An 18,709-nucleotide genomic window follows, 5' to 3' on the forward strand; every position below is an offset into this window, starting at 1 on the left:
TCAATGTGAATACACTGTTATACCATGAGTTTTTAGTTCTATATGTAAACAGCATGAAATATACTTGTATTCAATGTGAATACACTGTTATACCATGAGTTTTTAGCTTCTATATGTAAACTGCATGGAATATACTTGTATTCAATGTGAATACACTGTTATACCATGAGTTTTTACTTCTATATGTAAACTGCATGGAATATACCTTGTATTCAATCGTGAATACACTGTTATACCATGAGTTTTTACTTCTATATGTAAACTGCATGGAAATATACTTGTATTCAATGTGAATACACTGTTATACCATGAGGATTTTTACTTCTATATGTAAACAGCATGAAATATACTTGTATTCAATGTGAATACACTGTTATACCATGAGTTTTTAGTTCTATATGTAAACTGCATGGAATATACTTGTATTCAATGTGAATACACTGTTATACCATGAGTTTTTACTTCTATATGTAAACTGCATGGAATATAACTTGTATTCAATGTGAATACACTGTTATACCATGAGTTTTTATTCTTTATATGTAAACAGCATGAAATATACTTGTATTCAATGTGAATACACTGTTATACCATGAGTTTTTACTTCTATATGTAAACTGCATGGAATATACTTGTATTCAATGTGAATACACTGTTATACCATGAGTTTTTACTTCTATATGTAAACTGCATGGAATATACTTGTATTCAATGTGAATACACTGTTATACCATGAGTTTTTACTTATATATGTAAACTGCATGGAATATACTTGTATTCAATGTGAATACACTGTTATACCATGAGTTTTTACTTCTATATGTAAACAGCATGAAATATACTTGTATTCAATGTGAATACACTGTTATACCATGAGTTTTTAGTTCTTTATGTGTAAACTGCATGGAATATACTTGTATTCAATGTGAATACACTGTTATACCATGAGTTTTTACTTTCTATATGTAAACTGCATGGAATATACTTGTATTCAATGTGAATACACTGTTATACCATGAGTTTTTACTTCTATATGTAAACTGCATGGAATATACTTGTATTCAATGTGAATACACTGTTATACCATGAGTTTTTACTTCTATATGTAAACTGCATGGAATATACTTGTATTCAATGTGAATACACTGTTATACCATGAGTTTTTATTTCTATATGTAAACAGCATGAAATATACTTGTATTCAATGTGAATACACTGTTATACCATGAGTTTTTACTTACTATATGTAAACTGCAATGGAATATACTCTTGTATTCAATGTGAATACACTGTTATACCATGAGTTTTTAGTTCTATATGTAAACAGCATGAAATATACTTGTATTCAATGTGAATACACTGTTATACCATGAGTTTTTAATTCTATATGTAAACTAGCATGGAATATACTTGTATTCAATGTGAATACACTGTTATACCCATGAGTTTTTACTTCTATATGTAAACTGCATGGAATATATTGTATTCTATGTGTTCAATGTGAATACACTGTTATACCATGAGTTTTTATCTTTATGTGTAAACTGCATGGAATATACTTGTATTCAATGTGAATACACTGTTATACCATGAGTTTTTACTTCTATATGTAAACTGCATGAAATATACTTGTATTCAATGTGAATACACTGTTATACCATGAGTTTTTACTTATATGATGTAAACTGCATGGAATATACTTGTATTCAATGTGGAAATACACTGTTATACCATGAGTTTTTACTTCTATATGTAAACAGCATCAAATATACTTGTATTCAATGTGAATACACTGTTATACCATGAGTTTTTACTTATATAGTAAACTGCATGGAATATACTTGTGTATTCAAATGTGAATACACTGTTATACCATGAGTTTTTACTTCTATATGTAAACAGCATGGAATATACTTGTATTCAATGTGAATACACTGTTATACCATGAGTTTTTATCTTTAATATGTAAACTGCATGGAATATACTTGTATTCAATGTGAATACACTGTTATACCATGAGTTTTTATCTTATATATGTAAACAGCATGAAATATACTTGTATTCAATGTGAATACACTGTTATATCATTGAGTTTGTTTTACTTTATATGTAAACTGCATGGAATATACTTGTATTCAATGTGAATACACTGTTATACCATGAGTTTTTAGTTTTATATGTAAACTGCATGGAATATACTTGTATTCAATGTGAATACACTGTTATACCATGAGTTTTTACTTCTATATGTAAACTGCATGGAATATACTTGTATTCAATGTGAATACACTGTTATACCATGAGTTTTTCTGTCTTATATGTAAACAGCATGGAATATACTTGTATTTCAATGTGGAATACACTGTTATACCATGAGTTTTTACTTTTATATGTAAACTGCATGGAATATACTTGTATTCAATGTGAATACACTGTTATACCATGAGTTTTTACTTCTATATGTAAACTGCATGGAATATACTTGTATTCAATGTGAATACACTGTTATACCATGAGTTTTTACTTATATATGTAAACTGCATGGAATATACTTGTATTCAATGTGAATACACTGTTATACCATGAGTTTTTAGTTCTATATGTAAACAGCATCAAATATACTTGTATTCAATGAATACTACACTGTTATACCATGAGTTTTTACTTCTATATGTAAACTGCATGGAATATACTTGTATTCAATGTGAATACACTGTTATACCATGAGTTTTTACTTCTATATGTAAACTGCATGGAATATACTTGTATTCAATGTGAATACACTGTTATACCATGAGTTTTTACTTCTATATGTAAACAGCATCAAATATACTTGTATTCAATGTGAATACACTGTTATACCATGAGTTTTTACTTCTATATGTAAACTGCATGGAATATACTTGTATTCAATGTGAATACACTGTTATACCATGAGTTTTTACTTCTATATGTAAACTGCTCAAAGGAATATACTTGTATTCAATGTGAATACACTTTGTTGTACCATGAGTTTTTACTTCTATATGTAAACCTGCATGGAATATACTTGTATTCAATGTGAATACACTGTTATACCATGAGTTTTTACTTCTATATGTAAACTGCATGGAATATACTTGTATTCAATGTGAATACACTGTTATACCATGAGTTTTTACTTCTATATGTAAACTGCATGGAATATACTTGTATTCAATGTGAATACACTGTTATACCATGAGTTTTTATTTATATGATGTAAACTGCATGGAATATACTTGTATTCAATGTGAATACACTGTTATACCATGAGTTTTTATTCTTCTATGTAAACAGCATGAAATATACTTGTATTCAATGTGAATACACTGTTATACCATGAGTTTTTACTTCTTATATGTAAACTGCATGGAAATATACTTGTATCTCAATGTGAATACACTGTTATACCATGAGTTTTTACTTCTATATGTAAACTGCATGGAATATACTTGTATTCAATGTGAATACACTGTTATACCATGAGTTTTTAGTTCTATATGTAAACAGCATCAAATATACTTGTATTCAAATGTGAATACACTGTTATACCATGAGTTTTTACTTCTATATGTAAACTGCATGGAATATACTTGTATTCAATGTGAATACACTGTTATACCATGAGTTTTTATTCATGTAAACGCATGGAATATACTTGTATTCAATGTGAATACACTGTTATACCTGAATTTTTACTTTATGTAAACAGCATGGAATATACTTGTATTCAATGTGAATACACTGTTATACCATGAGTTTTTAGTTCTATATGTAAACTGCATGAAATATACTTGTATTCAATGTGAATACACTGTTATACCATGAGTTTTTACTTCTATATGTAAACTGCATGGAATATACTTGTATTCAATGTGAATACACTGTTATACCATGAGTTTTTACTTATATATGTAAACTGCATGGAATAATATACTTGTATTCAATGTGAATACACTGTTATACCATGAGTTTTTACTTCTATATGTAAACAGCATGAAATATACTTGTATTCAATGTGAATACACTGTTATACCATGAGTTTTTACTTCTATATGTAAACTGCATGGAATATACTTGTATTCAATGTGAATACACTGTTATACCATGAGTTTTTACTTCTATATGTAAACTGCATGGAATATACTTGTATTCAATGTGAATACACTGTTATACCATGAGTTTTTAGTTCTATATGTAAACTGCATGGAATATACTTGTATTCAATGTGAATACACTGTTATACCATGAGTTTTTACTTCTATATGTAAACTGCATGGAATATACTTGTATTCAATGTGAATACACTGTTATACCATGAGTTTTTTACTTCTATATGTAAACAGCATGAAATATACTTGTATTCAATGTGAATACACTGTTATACCCATGAGTTTTTACTTCTATATGTAAACTGCATGGAATATACTTGTATTCAATGTGAATACACTGTTATACCATGAGTTTTTACTTCTATATGTAAACAGCATGAAATATACTTTGTATTCAATGTGAATACACTGTTATACCATGAGTTTTTACTTCTATATGTAAACTGCATGGAATATACTTGTATTCAATGTGAATACACTGTTATACCATGAGTTTTTACTTCTATGTAAACTGCATGGAAATATACTTGTATTCAATGTGAATACACTGTTATACCATGAGTTTTTACTTCTATATGTAAACTGCATGGAATATACTTGTATTCAAATGTGAATACACTGTTATACCATGAGTTTTTAGTTCTATATGTAAACTGCATGGAATATACTTGTATTCAATGTGAATAACACTGTTATACCATGAGTTTTTACTTCTATATGTAAACTGCATGGAATATACTTGTATTCAATGTGAATACACTGTTATACCATGAGTTTTTACTTCTATATGTAAACTGCATGAAATATACTTGTATTCAATGTGAATACACTGTTATACCATGAGTTTTTACTTCTATATGTAAACTGCATGGAAAATATACTTGTATTCAATGTGAATACACTGTTATACCATGAGTTTTTACTTCTATATGTAAACTGCATGGAAATATACTTGTATTCAATGTGAATACACTGTTATACCATGAGTTTTTACTTCTATATGTAAAACTGCATGGAATATACTTGTATTCAATGTGAATACACTGTTATACCATGAGTTTTTATTCTTCTATATGTAAACAGCATCAAATATACTTGTATTCAATGTGAATACACTGTTATACCATGAGTTTTTACTTCTATATGTAAACTGCATGGAATATACTTGTATTCAATGTGAATACACTGTTATACCATGAGTTTTTACTTCTATATGTAAACTGCATGGAATATACTTGTATTCAATGTGAATACACTGTTATACCATGAGTTTTTACTTCTATATGTAAACTGCATGGAATATACTTGTATTCAATGTGAATACACTGTTATACCATGAGTTTTTACTTCTATATGTAAACAGCATGGAAATATACTTGTATTCAATGTGAATACACTGTTATACCATGAGTTTTTACTTCTATATGTAAACTGCATGAGAATATACTTGTATTCAATGTGAATACACTGTTATACCATGAGTTTTTAGTTCTATATGTAAACTGCATGGAATATACTTGTATTCAATGTGAATACACTGTTATACCATGAGTTTTTACTTATATATGTAAACTGCATGGAATATACTTGTATTCAATGTGAATACACTGTTATACCATGAGTTTTTAGTTCTATATGTAAACAGCATGAAATATACTTGTATTCAATGTGAATACACTGTTATACCATGAGTTTTTACTTCTATATGTAAACTGCATGGAATATACTTGTATTCAATGTGAATACACTGTTATACCATGAGTTTTTATTCTATATGTAAACTAGCATGGAATATACTTGTATTCAATGTGAATACACTGTTATACCATGAGTTTTTACTTCTATATGTAAACAGCATGGAATTATACTTGTATTCAATGTGAATAACACTGTTATACCATGAGTTTTTACTTCTATATGTAAACTGCATGGAATATACTTGTATTCAATGTGAATACACTGTTATACCATGAGTTTTTACTTCTATATGTAAACTGCATGGAATATACTTGTATTCAATGTGAATACACTGTTATACCATGAGTTTTTACTTATATATGTAAACTGCATGGAATATACTTGTATTCAATGTGAATACACTGTTATACCATGAGTTTTTACTTCTATATGTAAACCATGCATGGAATATACTTGTATTCAATGTGAATACACTGTTATACCATGAGTTTTTACTTCTATATGTAAACTGCATGGAATATACTTGTATTCAATGTGAATACACTGTTATACCATGAGTTTTTACTTATATGTTGTAAACTGCATGGAATATACTTGTATTCAATGTGAATACACTGTTATACCATGAGTTTTTATTTCTATATGTAAACAGCATGAAATATACTTGTATTCAATGTGAATACACTGTTATACCATGAGTTTTTACTTTTATATGTAAACTGCATGGAATATACTTGTATTCAATGTGAATACACTGTTATACCATGAGTTTTTACTTCTATATGTAAACTAAACAGCATGGAATATACTTGTATTCAATGTGAATACACTGTTATACCATGAGTTTTTACTTCTATATGTAAACAGCATGAAATATACTTGTATTCAATGTGAATACACTGTTATACCATGAGTTTTTACTTCTATATGTAAACTGCATGGAATATACTTGTATTCAATGTGAATACACTGTTATACCATGAGTTTTTACTTCTATATGTAAACTGCATGGAATATACTTGTATTCAATGTGAATACACTGTTATACCATGAGTTTTTACTTATATATGTAAACTGCATGGAATATACTTGTATTCAATGTGAATACACTGTTATACCATGAGTTTTTAGTTCTATATGTAAACTGCATGGAATATACTTGTATTCAATGTGAATACACTGTTATACCATGAGTTTTTACTTCTATATGTAAACTGCATGGAATATACTTGTATTCAATGTGAATACACTGTTATACCATGAGTTTTTACTTCTATATGTAAACTGCATGGAATATACTTGTATTCAATGTGAATACACTGTTATACCATGAGTTTTTACTTCTATATGTAAACAGCATGAAATATACTTGTATTCAATGTGAATACACTGTTATACCATGAGTTTTTACTTCTATATGTAAACAGCATGAAATATACTTGTATTCAATGTGAATACACTGTTATACCATGAGTTTTTACTTCTATATGTAAACTGCATGGAATATACTTGTATTCAATGTGAATACACTGTTATACCATGAGTTTTTACTTCTATATGTAAACTGCATGGAATATACTTGTATTCAATGTGAATACACTGTTATACCATGAGTTTTTACTTCTATATGTAAACTGCATGGAATATACTTGTATTCAATGTGAATACACTGTTATACCATGAGTTTTTACTTCTATATGTAAACTGCATGGAATATACTTGTATTCAATGTGAATACACTGTTATACCCATGAGTTTTTACTTCTATATGTAAACAGCATGGAATATACTTGTATTCAATGTGAATACACTGTTATACCATGAGTTTTTACTTCTATATGTAAAACTGCATGGAATATACTTGTATTCAATGTGAATACACTGTTATACCATGAGTTTTTACTTCTATATGTAAACAGCATGAAATATACTTGTATTCAATGTGAATACACTGTTATACCATGAGTTTTTACTTCCTATATGTAAACTGCATGGAATATACTTGTATTCAATGTGAATACACTGTTATACCATGAGTTTTTACTTCTATATGTAAACTGCATGGAATATACTTGTATTCAATGTGAATACACTGTTATACCATGAGTTTTTACTTATATATGTAAACTGCATGGAATATACTTGTATTCAATGTGAATACACTGTTATACCATGAGTTTTTACTTCTATATGTAAACAGCATGGAATATACTTGTATTCAATGTGAATACACTGTTATACCATGAGTTTTTACTTCTTATATGTAAACTGCATGGAATATACTTGTATTCAATGTGAATACACTGTTATACCATGAGTTTTTATTCTATATGTAAACTGCATGGAATATACTTGTATTCAATGTGAATACACTGTTATACCATGAGTTTTTACTTCTATATGTAAACCGCATGGAATATACTTGTATTCAATGTGAATACACTGTTATACCATGAGTTTTTACTTCTATATGTAAACTGCATGGAATATACTTGTATTCAATGTGAATACACTGTTATACCATGAGTTTTTACTTCTATATGTAAACTGCATGGAAAATATACTTGTATTCAATGTGAATACACTGTTATACCATGAGTTTTTTTTACTTTTATATGTAAACTGCATGGAATATACTTGTATTCAATGTGAATACACTGTTATACCATGAGTTTTTACTTCTATATGTAAACAGCATGGAATATACTTGTATTCAATGTGAATATACACTGTTATACCATGAGTTTTTACTTCTATATGTAAACTGCATGGAATATACTTGTATTCAATGTGAATACACTGTTATACCATGAGTTTTTACTTCTATATGTAAACTGCATGGAATATACTTGTATTCAATGTGAATACACTGTTATACCATGAGTTTTTACTTCTATATGTAAACAGCATGGAAATATACTTGTATTCAATGTGAATACACTGTTATACCATGAGTTTTTAGTTCTATATGTAAACTGCATGGAATATACTTGTATTCAATGTGAATACACTGTTATACCATGAGTTTTTACTTCTATATGTAAACTGCATGCGAATATACTTGTATTCAATGTGAATACACTGTTATACCATGAGTTTTTACTTCTATATGTAAACTGCATGGAATATACTTGTATTCAATGTGAATACACTGTTATACCATGAGTTTTTACTTCTATATGTAAACTGCATGGAATATACTTGTATTCAATGTGAATACACTGTTATACCATGAGTTTTTACTTCTATATGTAAACAGCATGGAATATACTTGTATTCAATGTGAATACACTGTTATACCATGAGTTTTTACTTATATATATAAACTGCATGGAATATACTTGTATTCAATGTGAATACACTGTTATACCATGAGTTTTTTTAGTTCTATATGTAAACTGCATGGAATATACTTGTATTCAATGTGAATACACTGTTATACCATGAGTTTTTACTTCTATATGTAAACTGCATGGAATATACTTGTATTCAATGTGAATACACTGTTATACCATGAGTTTTTACTTCTATATGTAAACTGCATGGAATATACTTGTATTCAATGTGAATACACTGTTATACCATGAGTTTTTACTTCTATATGTAAACTGCATGGAAATATACTTGTATTCAATGTGAATACACTGTTATACCATGAGTTTTTACTTCTATATGTAAACTGCATGGAATATACTTGTATTCAATGTGAATACACTGTTATACCATGAGTTTTTACTTCTATATGTAAACAGCATGAAATATACTTGTATTCAATGTGAATACACTGTTATACCATGAGTTTTTACTTCTATATGTAAACTAGCATGGAATATACTTGTATTCAATGTGAATACACTGTTATACCATGAGTTTTTAGTTCTATATGTAAACAGCATGGAAATATACTTGTATTCAATGTGAATACACTGTTATACCATCAGAGTTTTTACTTCTATATGTAAACTGCATGGAATATACTTGTATTCAATGTGAATACACTGTTATACCATGAGTTTTTACTTCTATATGTAAACAGCATCAAATATACTTGTATCTCAATGTGAATACACTGTTATACCATGAGTTTTTACTTTATATGTAAACTGCATGGAATATACTTGTATTCAATGTGAATACACTGTTATACCATGAGTTTTTACTTCTATATGTAAACTGCATGGAATATACTTGTATTCAATGATGAATACACTGTTATACCATGAGTTTTTACTTCTATATGTAAACTGCATGGAATATACTTGTATTCAATGTGAATACACTGTTATACCATGAGTTTTTACTTCTATATGTAAACAGCATGAAATATACTTGTATTCAATGTGAATACACTGTTATACCATGAGTTTTTACTTCTATATGTAAACTGCATGGAATATACTTGTATTCAATGTGAATACACTGTTATACCATGAGTTTTTACTTCTATATGTAAACTGCATGGAATATACTTGTATTCAATGTGAATACACTGTTATACCATGAGTTTTTACTTCTATATGTAAACTGGCATGGAATATACTTGTATTCAATGTGAATACACTGTTATACCATGAGTTTTTACTTCTATATGTAAACTGCATGGAATATACTTGTATTCAATGTGAATACACTGTTATACCATGAGTTTTTACTTCTATATGTAAACAGCATGAAATATACTTGTATTCAATGTGAATACACTGTTATACCATGAGTTTTTACTTCTATATGTAAACTGCATGGAATATACTTGTATTCAATGTGAATACACTGTTATACCATGAGTTTTTAGTTCTATATGTAAACAGCATGAAATATACTTGTATTCAATGTGAATACACTGTTATACCATGAGTTTTTACTTCTATATGTAAACTGCATGGAATATACTTGTATTCAATGTGAATACACTGTTATACCATGAGTTTTTACTTCTATATGTAAACAGCATGAAATATACTTGTATTCAATGTGAATACACTGTTATACCATGAGTTTTTACTTCTATATGTAAACTGCATGGAAATATACTTGTATTCAATGTGAATACACTGTTATACCATGAGTTTTTACTTCTATATGTAAACTGCATGAAATATACTTGTATTCAATGTGAATACACTGTTATACCATGAGTTTTTACTTCTATATGTAAACTGCATGAAATATACTTGTATTCAATGTGAATACACTGTTATACCATGAGTTTTTACTTCTATATGTAAACTGCATGGAATATACTTGTATTCAATGTGAATACACTGTTATACCATGAGTTTTTACTTCTATATGTAAACTGCATGGAATATACTTGTATTCAATGTGAATACACTGTTATACCATGAGTTTTTACTTCTATATGTAAACAGCATGAAATATACTTGTATTCAATGTGAATACACTGTTATACCATGAGTTTTTACTTCTATATGTAAACTGCATGGAATATACTTGTATTCAATGTGAATACACTGTTATACCATGAGTTTTTACTTCTATATGTAAACTGCATGGAATATACTTGTATTCAATGTGAATACACTGTTATACCATGAGTTTTTACTTCTATATGTAAACTGCATGGAATATACTTGTATTCAATGTGAATACACTGTTATACCATGAGTTTTTACTTCTATATGTAAACTGCATGGAATATACTTGTATTCAATGTGAATACACTGTTATACCCTGAGTTTTTAGTTCTATATGTAAACAGCATCAAATATACTTGTATTCAATGTGAATACACTGTTATACCATGAGTTTTTACTTCTATATGTAAACTGCATGGAATATACTTGTATTCAATGTGAATACACTGTTATACCATGAGTTTTTACTTCTATATGTAAACAGCATGAAATATACTTGTATTCAATGTGAATACACTGTTATACCATGAGTTTTTACTTCTATATGTAAACTGCATGGAATATACTTGTATTCAATGTGAATACACTGTTATACCATGAGTTTTTACTTCTATATGTAAACAGCATGGAAATATACTTGTATTCAATGTGAATACACTGTTATACCATGAGTTTTTACTTCTATATGTAAACTGCATGGAATATACTTGTATTCAATGTGAATACACTGTTATACCATGAGTTTTTACTTCTATATGTAAACAGCATGAAAATATACTTGTATTCAATGTGAATACACTGTTATACCATGAGTTTTTACTTCTATATGTAAACTGCATGGAATATACTTGTATTCAATGTGAATACACTGTTATACCATGAGTTTTTACTTCTATATGTAAACTGCATGGAATATACTTGTATTCAATGTGAATACACTGTTATACCATGAGTTTTTACTTCTATATGTAAACTGCATGGAATATACTTGTATTCAATGTGAATACACTGTTATACCATGAGTTTTTACTTCTATATGTAAACAGCATGAAATATACTTGTATTCAATGTGAATACACTGTTATACCATGAGTTTTTACTTCTATATGTAAACTGCATGGAATATACTTGTATTCAATGTGAATACACTGTTATACCATGAGTTTTTACTTCTATATGTAAACTGCATGGAATATACTTGTATTCAATGTGAATACACTGTTATACCATGAGTTTTTACTTCTATATGTAAACTGCATGGAATATACTTGTATTCAATGTGAATACACTGTTATACCATGAGTTTTTACTTCTATATGTAAACTGCATGGAATATACTTGTATTCAATGTGAATACACTGTTATACCATGAGTTTTTACTTCTATATGTAAACTGCATGGAATATACTTGTATTCAATGTGAATACACTGTTATACCATGAGTTTTTACTTCTATATGTAAACTGCATGGAATATACTTGTATTCAATGTGAATACACTGTTATACCATGAGTTTTTACTTCTATATGTAAACTGCATGGAATATACTTGTATTCAATGTGAATACACTGTTATACCATGAGTTTTTACTTCTATATGTAAACTGCATGGAATATACTTGTATTCAATGTGAATACACTGTTATACCATGAGTTTTTACTTCTATATGTAAACTGCATGGAATATACTTGTATTCAATGTGAATACACTGTTATACCATGAGTTTTTACTTCTATATGTAAACTGCATGGAATATACTTGTATTCAATGTGAATACACTGTTATACCATGAGTTTTTAGTTCTATATGTAAACAGCATCAAATATACTTGTATTCAATGTGAATACACTGTTATACCATGAGTTTTTACTTCTATATGTAAACTGCATGGAATATACTTGTATTCAATGTGAATACACTGTTATACCATGAGTTTTTACTTCTATATGTAAACTGCATGGAATATACTTGTATTCAATGTGAATACACTGTTATACCATGAGTTTTTACTTCTATATGTAAACTGCATGGAATATACTTGTATTCAATGTGAATACACTGTTATACCATGAGTTTTTACTTCTATATGTAAACTGCATGAAATATACTTGTATTCAATGTGAATTATTGGTTGCTCGAGGGATGGCTCGGCCATCCCGATGGGCAACCTGAATTGCACGAAAGTAAGAGAAGAGAACCCTTAAGGGTGTTGACACTGTATTTGCCAGCTCTTTCATAGATGGCGCGATAGCGCACTTTCTTTTCTTATGCCATGGGAGGCCCCAGAACCCTCAAACCTGTGACAGTCCGAACGTTTGGGTAAATACAAACAAAAAATGGGAAGAATTCCCTTACAAAATCAAAGAATTGAAATGCGAAAGATGCGCTTGCGCTCGAAACAAAAAACATAAAGTTAGGTGGAGCGTTCCGCAATCTCCGCGTCTTCTAATGATTGGCGGAATGCTGGCCTCCTCGGCCACGTCTTCCTCTGCCACGGCTTCTTCCTCCTCTGTAAAAAGGAGATAAAAGGGAGGGGCCAATTAACAAACCGAGCAGAATAAGACAGATGAACGGAAAAATATACGGGTGGAGAGGGCGGGAAATAGAGACCCTTAAGGGTTCTCTTCTCTTACTTTCGTGCAATTCAGGTTGCCCATCGGGATGGCCGAGCCATCCCTCGAGCAACCAATAATTGCACTCAAACGTTCCGTTCCCCTTAAGGGTGATTTTAAAGCTGTTCGCTGCTGACGTTATCTTGAAAAGCGATTTCAGATGGGGCAATGGGTCTATGATAAAATCTAGCGAAGGTAGATTCTCTTGACCACTGGGCAGCCGTAAGAACGGATTCAATTGGCACTCCTGAAGCGACTGCCTTTGAGGCCGCTGCACCTCTCGTTGAATGCGCAGAGAAGGTTTGTGTGTCCACTCCGGCCCTCTCCATGTAAGATTTAATCCACCTCGCTACTGTAGATGCCGAGACCGGGCGATATGGGGCGATGTTGCTAATCAATAGCCTGTCTACGTTGCCGGCCGGTCTGATGGGGTCTGTGACGTAAATGTAAAACCCTAGGCAGTCTACCGGGCAAACTATTTTGTCCGGGCATCGAGGGATCTTGATTGAGGAAAGCGGGCCTTGGTGCTGGGACTTTCTTGGCTTCGACAAAAAAAGAGTTGCGGCTCCATCGTCGAATCGAACGGAGCTCCTCTCGATTGCCGCGATTTCGGATACGCGCAGCAGGGAAGTAAGCGCTATTAACGTGGTCAGTTTGGCCGACAACCTATTGAGGCGGAGTGATTCGTTCTCACCATCCGCCTTGGCGAAATCTAACACGACATTAGGGTCCCATGTAAAGCTATATTTAGGTTTAGGAGGGTTTAAATTATAGGTGGCTCTTAATAATTTGACTACTAGCGGATGTGAACCTACTTGGAAGTGGTCGATTGGCCCTAAGGTCATCGACAGCATTGATCTGTGAAGATTAATTGTGCTGTATGACTTACCCATCTCAAAAAGATGAGTCAGGTACGAGAGGACCGAGCTCAAAGTGCTAGACATGGGATTGGTATGCTGTTCAGCACACCAATCTGACCAAGAGTGCCAGGCGGCCTGGTATGCAGTATTCGTGGCTGGACGGCTTCCTGCCAGCAAAAGGTCGACCACTTTTGACGGAAGGCCTTGGTCTGACAGGCTTGTCCTGATAACATCCAGGCGGATAGAAGAAGCTGACTTTTCTCTGCCAGTGGATGGTAGTCGCCCTGGGCTGAAAGCAAAATATCAGATCTGGGCGGGAGGATGCGCGGGGTATCGCACGCTAATTCCAGCAGCGACGGGAACCAAATTTGGCTGGGCCATACTGGGCAGATGAGAAGCAGTCTTGCTTCTTCCGCTTTCACTTTGGCCAGGCAACGGGAGATCATAGAGAAGGGGGGAAAGGCGTAAGCTTTAAACTCTCCCCAGTTCTTCGAAAAGGCATTGACTGCCCATGCTCCCGGTTGAGGCCGCCAAGAAATGAAGCGGTCATGCTGGTGGTTCCAACTTGCCGAAAACAAGTCGACGTCTGTCGCCCATATGTTATCGATCGCCTGGAAGGATCGACGGCAAAGCATCCAGTCGCTACTGTCTGACGCCGCTCTCGACTCTTCGTCCGCCTCGACATTAAATTTCCCCGGAAGAAAAAATGCTTCGAGCGAAATGCTGCGTTCCTCACAGAATGAGTTGAGCAGATTAGCCAGAATCGATAGACCAATCGATCTTGTGCCGCCCCCCTTGTTGATATAGCAAACGGCCGTGCTATTATCAAGATAGAGTTTGATTGCGATTTTCGATGAACTGCCGGCGAATGACTTGACTGCGTGAAAAGCAGCCAAGATTTCGAGCTCGTTAATGTGGCGATTTCTATCTGCTGCGGTCCACGGACCTCTGGTTCTAACATCGTCGCAAACAGCGCCCCACCCTGACAGTGATGCGTCTGAATAGATTTCTAAATGAGGGGAGCGTGGGAAAAAAGGTTTTCCGTTTACAATTTGCAAGTTGTTAATCCACCAATCCAAGTTGCTCCGCGCTTCCGCCGGGAGTATAATTCTTTTTGACAAATCACGGTCCCATTTGTGCAATTGTTGTATATGGAAATCCTGAATTTGTCTGTAGTGCATCTGCGCAAAAGGAATGGAATGGATGGCCCACGCGAAGTTGCCTAAAATTTTAGAGATATCCCTTAAAGTGATATCTTTACTTCCGAGCGCCTTTTTGCAGAGTTTCAAAACCTGGTCCATTTTTTCCTGGGGGAGCGCGAAGGAAAGTTTGGTGGAATCTACTACTACACCTAGATAGTCTATGCGTTGGACTGGCTGCTTGATTGATTTTGCTTCGTTAATAACGAAACCAAGTGAGGTCAGCGTTTCCGCCACCACTGCGCAGTGGTCTAATGCTTCCGAAAAGGAACGACTCAGAATCAGGATGTCGTCAAGGTAGATGATCAGCCTGATTCCTTTTGATCTAAGATGGCCCATGACTACCTTCATAACCTTAGTGAATACCCTCGGTGCGGCCGACAGTCCGAATGGGAGGCAAGTAAATTGGAATTTTTTATCCCCCAAACAAAAACGGAGAAATTTTTTGTGCTCTTTTAGCACCGGGATGAACAAATAGGCGTCTTTAAGGTCTATTTTGGTCATAAAGTCTCCCGGTTCTAAAAGTTGCTTGACTGCGTCGAGGCCTTCCATTTTAAAATGGGAGTATGCGACGAAGTTGTTGAGCGCTTTTAAGTTAACAATGGGCCTATAGCCCCCCGCTTTTTTTGGTATTACAAAAAGGGCACTAAAAAATCCGTCCGAATCGGATGTCTCCTCAATGGCCTTTTTTTCTAATAAGCTAACCACTTCCTCGTCGCAAACCTTTCCCATTTCCTCTGACATACGAATCGTCGGTGGGGGAAAGGATTGAAAAGGGACGGACAAAAAATCAATTCGAAGGCCATTTGAAATGGTCGAAAGAACCCACGGGTCCGACGAAAAACGCCCCCAGTTTGTCTGAAAAAAGCGTAGTCTTCCCCCGCCAAAACGAGGCTGGAGGGGGATGGGGCATGCTAAAAATTAACTCATTTTGAGTGGTTACATACCTTCTCCCACGTCCGCCGCCTCGATCGTTGTCGAATGGAAATTGCCCTCTGCCTCCTCTGCCGGATTTTGATCGTGTTACCGGTCCTCCAGCTGTTTTGGGGGCTGGGCCTGGTGGACCACGACGGCTTAGTTTTTCGTCTTGGTCCGCTTCTTTCAACATGGCTTCGAGGAAGCGTTTGCCAAACAGTGACGAAACTGTTTGCTTGCTTGAAAAGGATTTGGGGTCCTCCAGCAAGTAGTCGGAGCGAGGGTCGGTATGGTTGAGGATGTTCCGGCGTCTTCTACGGTTGATGTCGTAGGACGCTGCGGCTGTTAGCTCCAGCGCCACTTTAACGTTTTCGGACACCTCTTCCATGTCCAGCGGGCGACCCTGCTTCGTCAGCTGGTGGAGATAGACAAGCGGTCCTGCTATGTCCAGGACCTTAAGCTGTACCGAAAGCCACGTTTTCTCTGCCGCTTCGGCTGGTTTGTGGGCGGCGGACTCTTTTAGTCGCCTGGTCATCCAGTCGTCCAGACGTGGAGGAGCCAGGCTGAATTCTTTCTTTTCGAATTCAATCGGGTATTTGTCTGCAAAACCCTTCAGTTCGGCTGGCGTGACGCTCTTGTTCAGCCAGTCGGCGAGGTTTCTCGAATCTTCTTTCGAGACCAGGACCTTTCTTGGATGCTGAGATCTTTCCGATGTCCCGGCCGACGGCGGCGGCGACGGTGGAAGTGCATTTCTCGTGGCGGGAGGCGCCGGAACTACGGGCGTCTGGGACGGTCTGGAGCGGTGCGGGGACCTGGATCTGGGGCGTGCATCGCGGTTGCGACGTTCTTCCCTCGAACGACGACCGGCCTCTTGCTCTCGTCGAAGGCGACCCTCGCGATCCCGCTGCTGGTGGCGTTCTTGCCTCTCCCGTCGACGTCGCTCCGTTTCTTCCTGCCTCTCCCTGTCACGTTGCTGCCTCTCAAATTCCCGTTGCTGCCGCATCCTCTCGATCTCTGCATAGGCTCGGCGTTCCGCCGACGACTCACTTGGCACTGACACTTCATCATCTTGGCTAACTTCACCAACTTGTTCTACGTCAATTAAATCTACAAAGTTATGAACGCGCGGGTCCAAGGACGGGACGGCAGACTGTCTTCTACGCCTGCCACTCCCGCCTCTGGCCTCGTTAGGATCAATTGACATCTTAACTATTCCGGAGCTGAAACAGGTCTGAGGGTTCTGGGGCCTCCCATGGCATAAGAAAAGAAAGTGCGCTATCGCGCCATCTATGAAAGAGCTGGCAAATACAGTGTCAACACCCTTAAGGGGAACGGAACGTTTGAGTGCAATACACTGTTATACCATGAGTTTTTACTTCTATAAGTAAACTGCATGAAATATACTTGTATTCAATGTGAATACACTGTTATACCATGAGTTTTTACTTCTATATGTAAACTGCATGGAATATACTTGTATTCAATGTGAATACACTGTTATATCATGAGTTTTTACTTCTATATGTAAACTGCATCAAATATACTTGTATTCAATGTGAATACACTGTTATACCATGAGTTTTTACTTCTATATGTAAACAGCATCAAATATACTTGTATTCAATGTGAATACACTGTTATACCATGAGTTTTTACTTCTATATGTAAACAGCATCAAATATACTTGTATTCAATGTGAATACACTGTTATACCATGAGTTTTTACTTCTATATGTAAACTGCATCAAATATACTTGTATTCAATGTGAATACACTGTTATACCATGAGTTTTTACTTCTATATGTAAACTGCATGGAATATACTTGTATTCAATGTGAATACACTGTTATACCATGAGTTTTTACTTCTATATGTAAACAGCATCAAATATACTTGTATTCAATGTGAATACACTG

General features: G+C 33.8%; 1 protein-coding gene across 3 annotated transcripts; it reads right to left on the bottom strand.

The window, feature by feature from the left end:
- Positions 1–13,332: 13,332 nt before the first annotated feature.
- LOC123466384 (vicilin-like seed storage protein At2g18540) lies at positions 13,333–18,137 on the bottom strand. Of its 3 annotated transcripts, XM_045167595.1 has the most exons (3): positions 16,825–18,137; positions 14,708–14,967; positions 13,333–13,715 (listed from the first exon to the last, which is right to left on the bottom strand). In XM_045167595.1, exons 1-3 carry the CDS (start codon positions 17,994–17,996, stop codon positions 13,558–13,560), a joined length of 1,590 nt encoding a protein of 529 aa, XP_045023530.1. In that variant the 5' UTR covers positions 17,997–18,137; the 3' UTR covers positions 13,333–13,557. The 3 variants fall into 3 exon arrangements, with proteins under 3 accessions (XP_045023530.1, XP_045023531.1, XP_045023529.1); XM_045167596.1 differs by lacking the exon at positions 14,708–14,967 and having other exon boundaries at positions 13,511–13,715; XM_045167594.1 differs by having other exon boundaries at positions 13,617–14,967.
- Between the last annotated feature and the right edge of the window lie 572 nt (positions 18,138–18,709).

The sequence above is a fragment of the Daphnia magna genome, unplaced genomic scaffold (assembly GCF_020631705.1).
Source record: "Daphnia magna isolate NIES unplaced genomic scaffold, ASM2063170v1.1 Dm_contigs238, whole genome shotgun sequence".
NCBI classification, from domain to species: domain Eukaryota; kingdom Metazoa; phylum Arthropoda; class Branchiopoda; order Diplostraca; family Daphniidae; genus Daphnia; species Daphnia magna.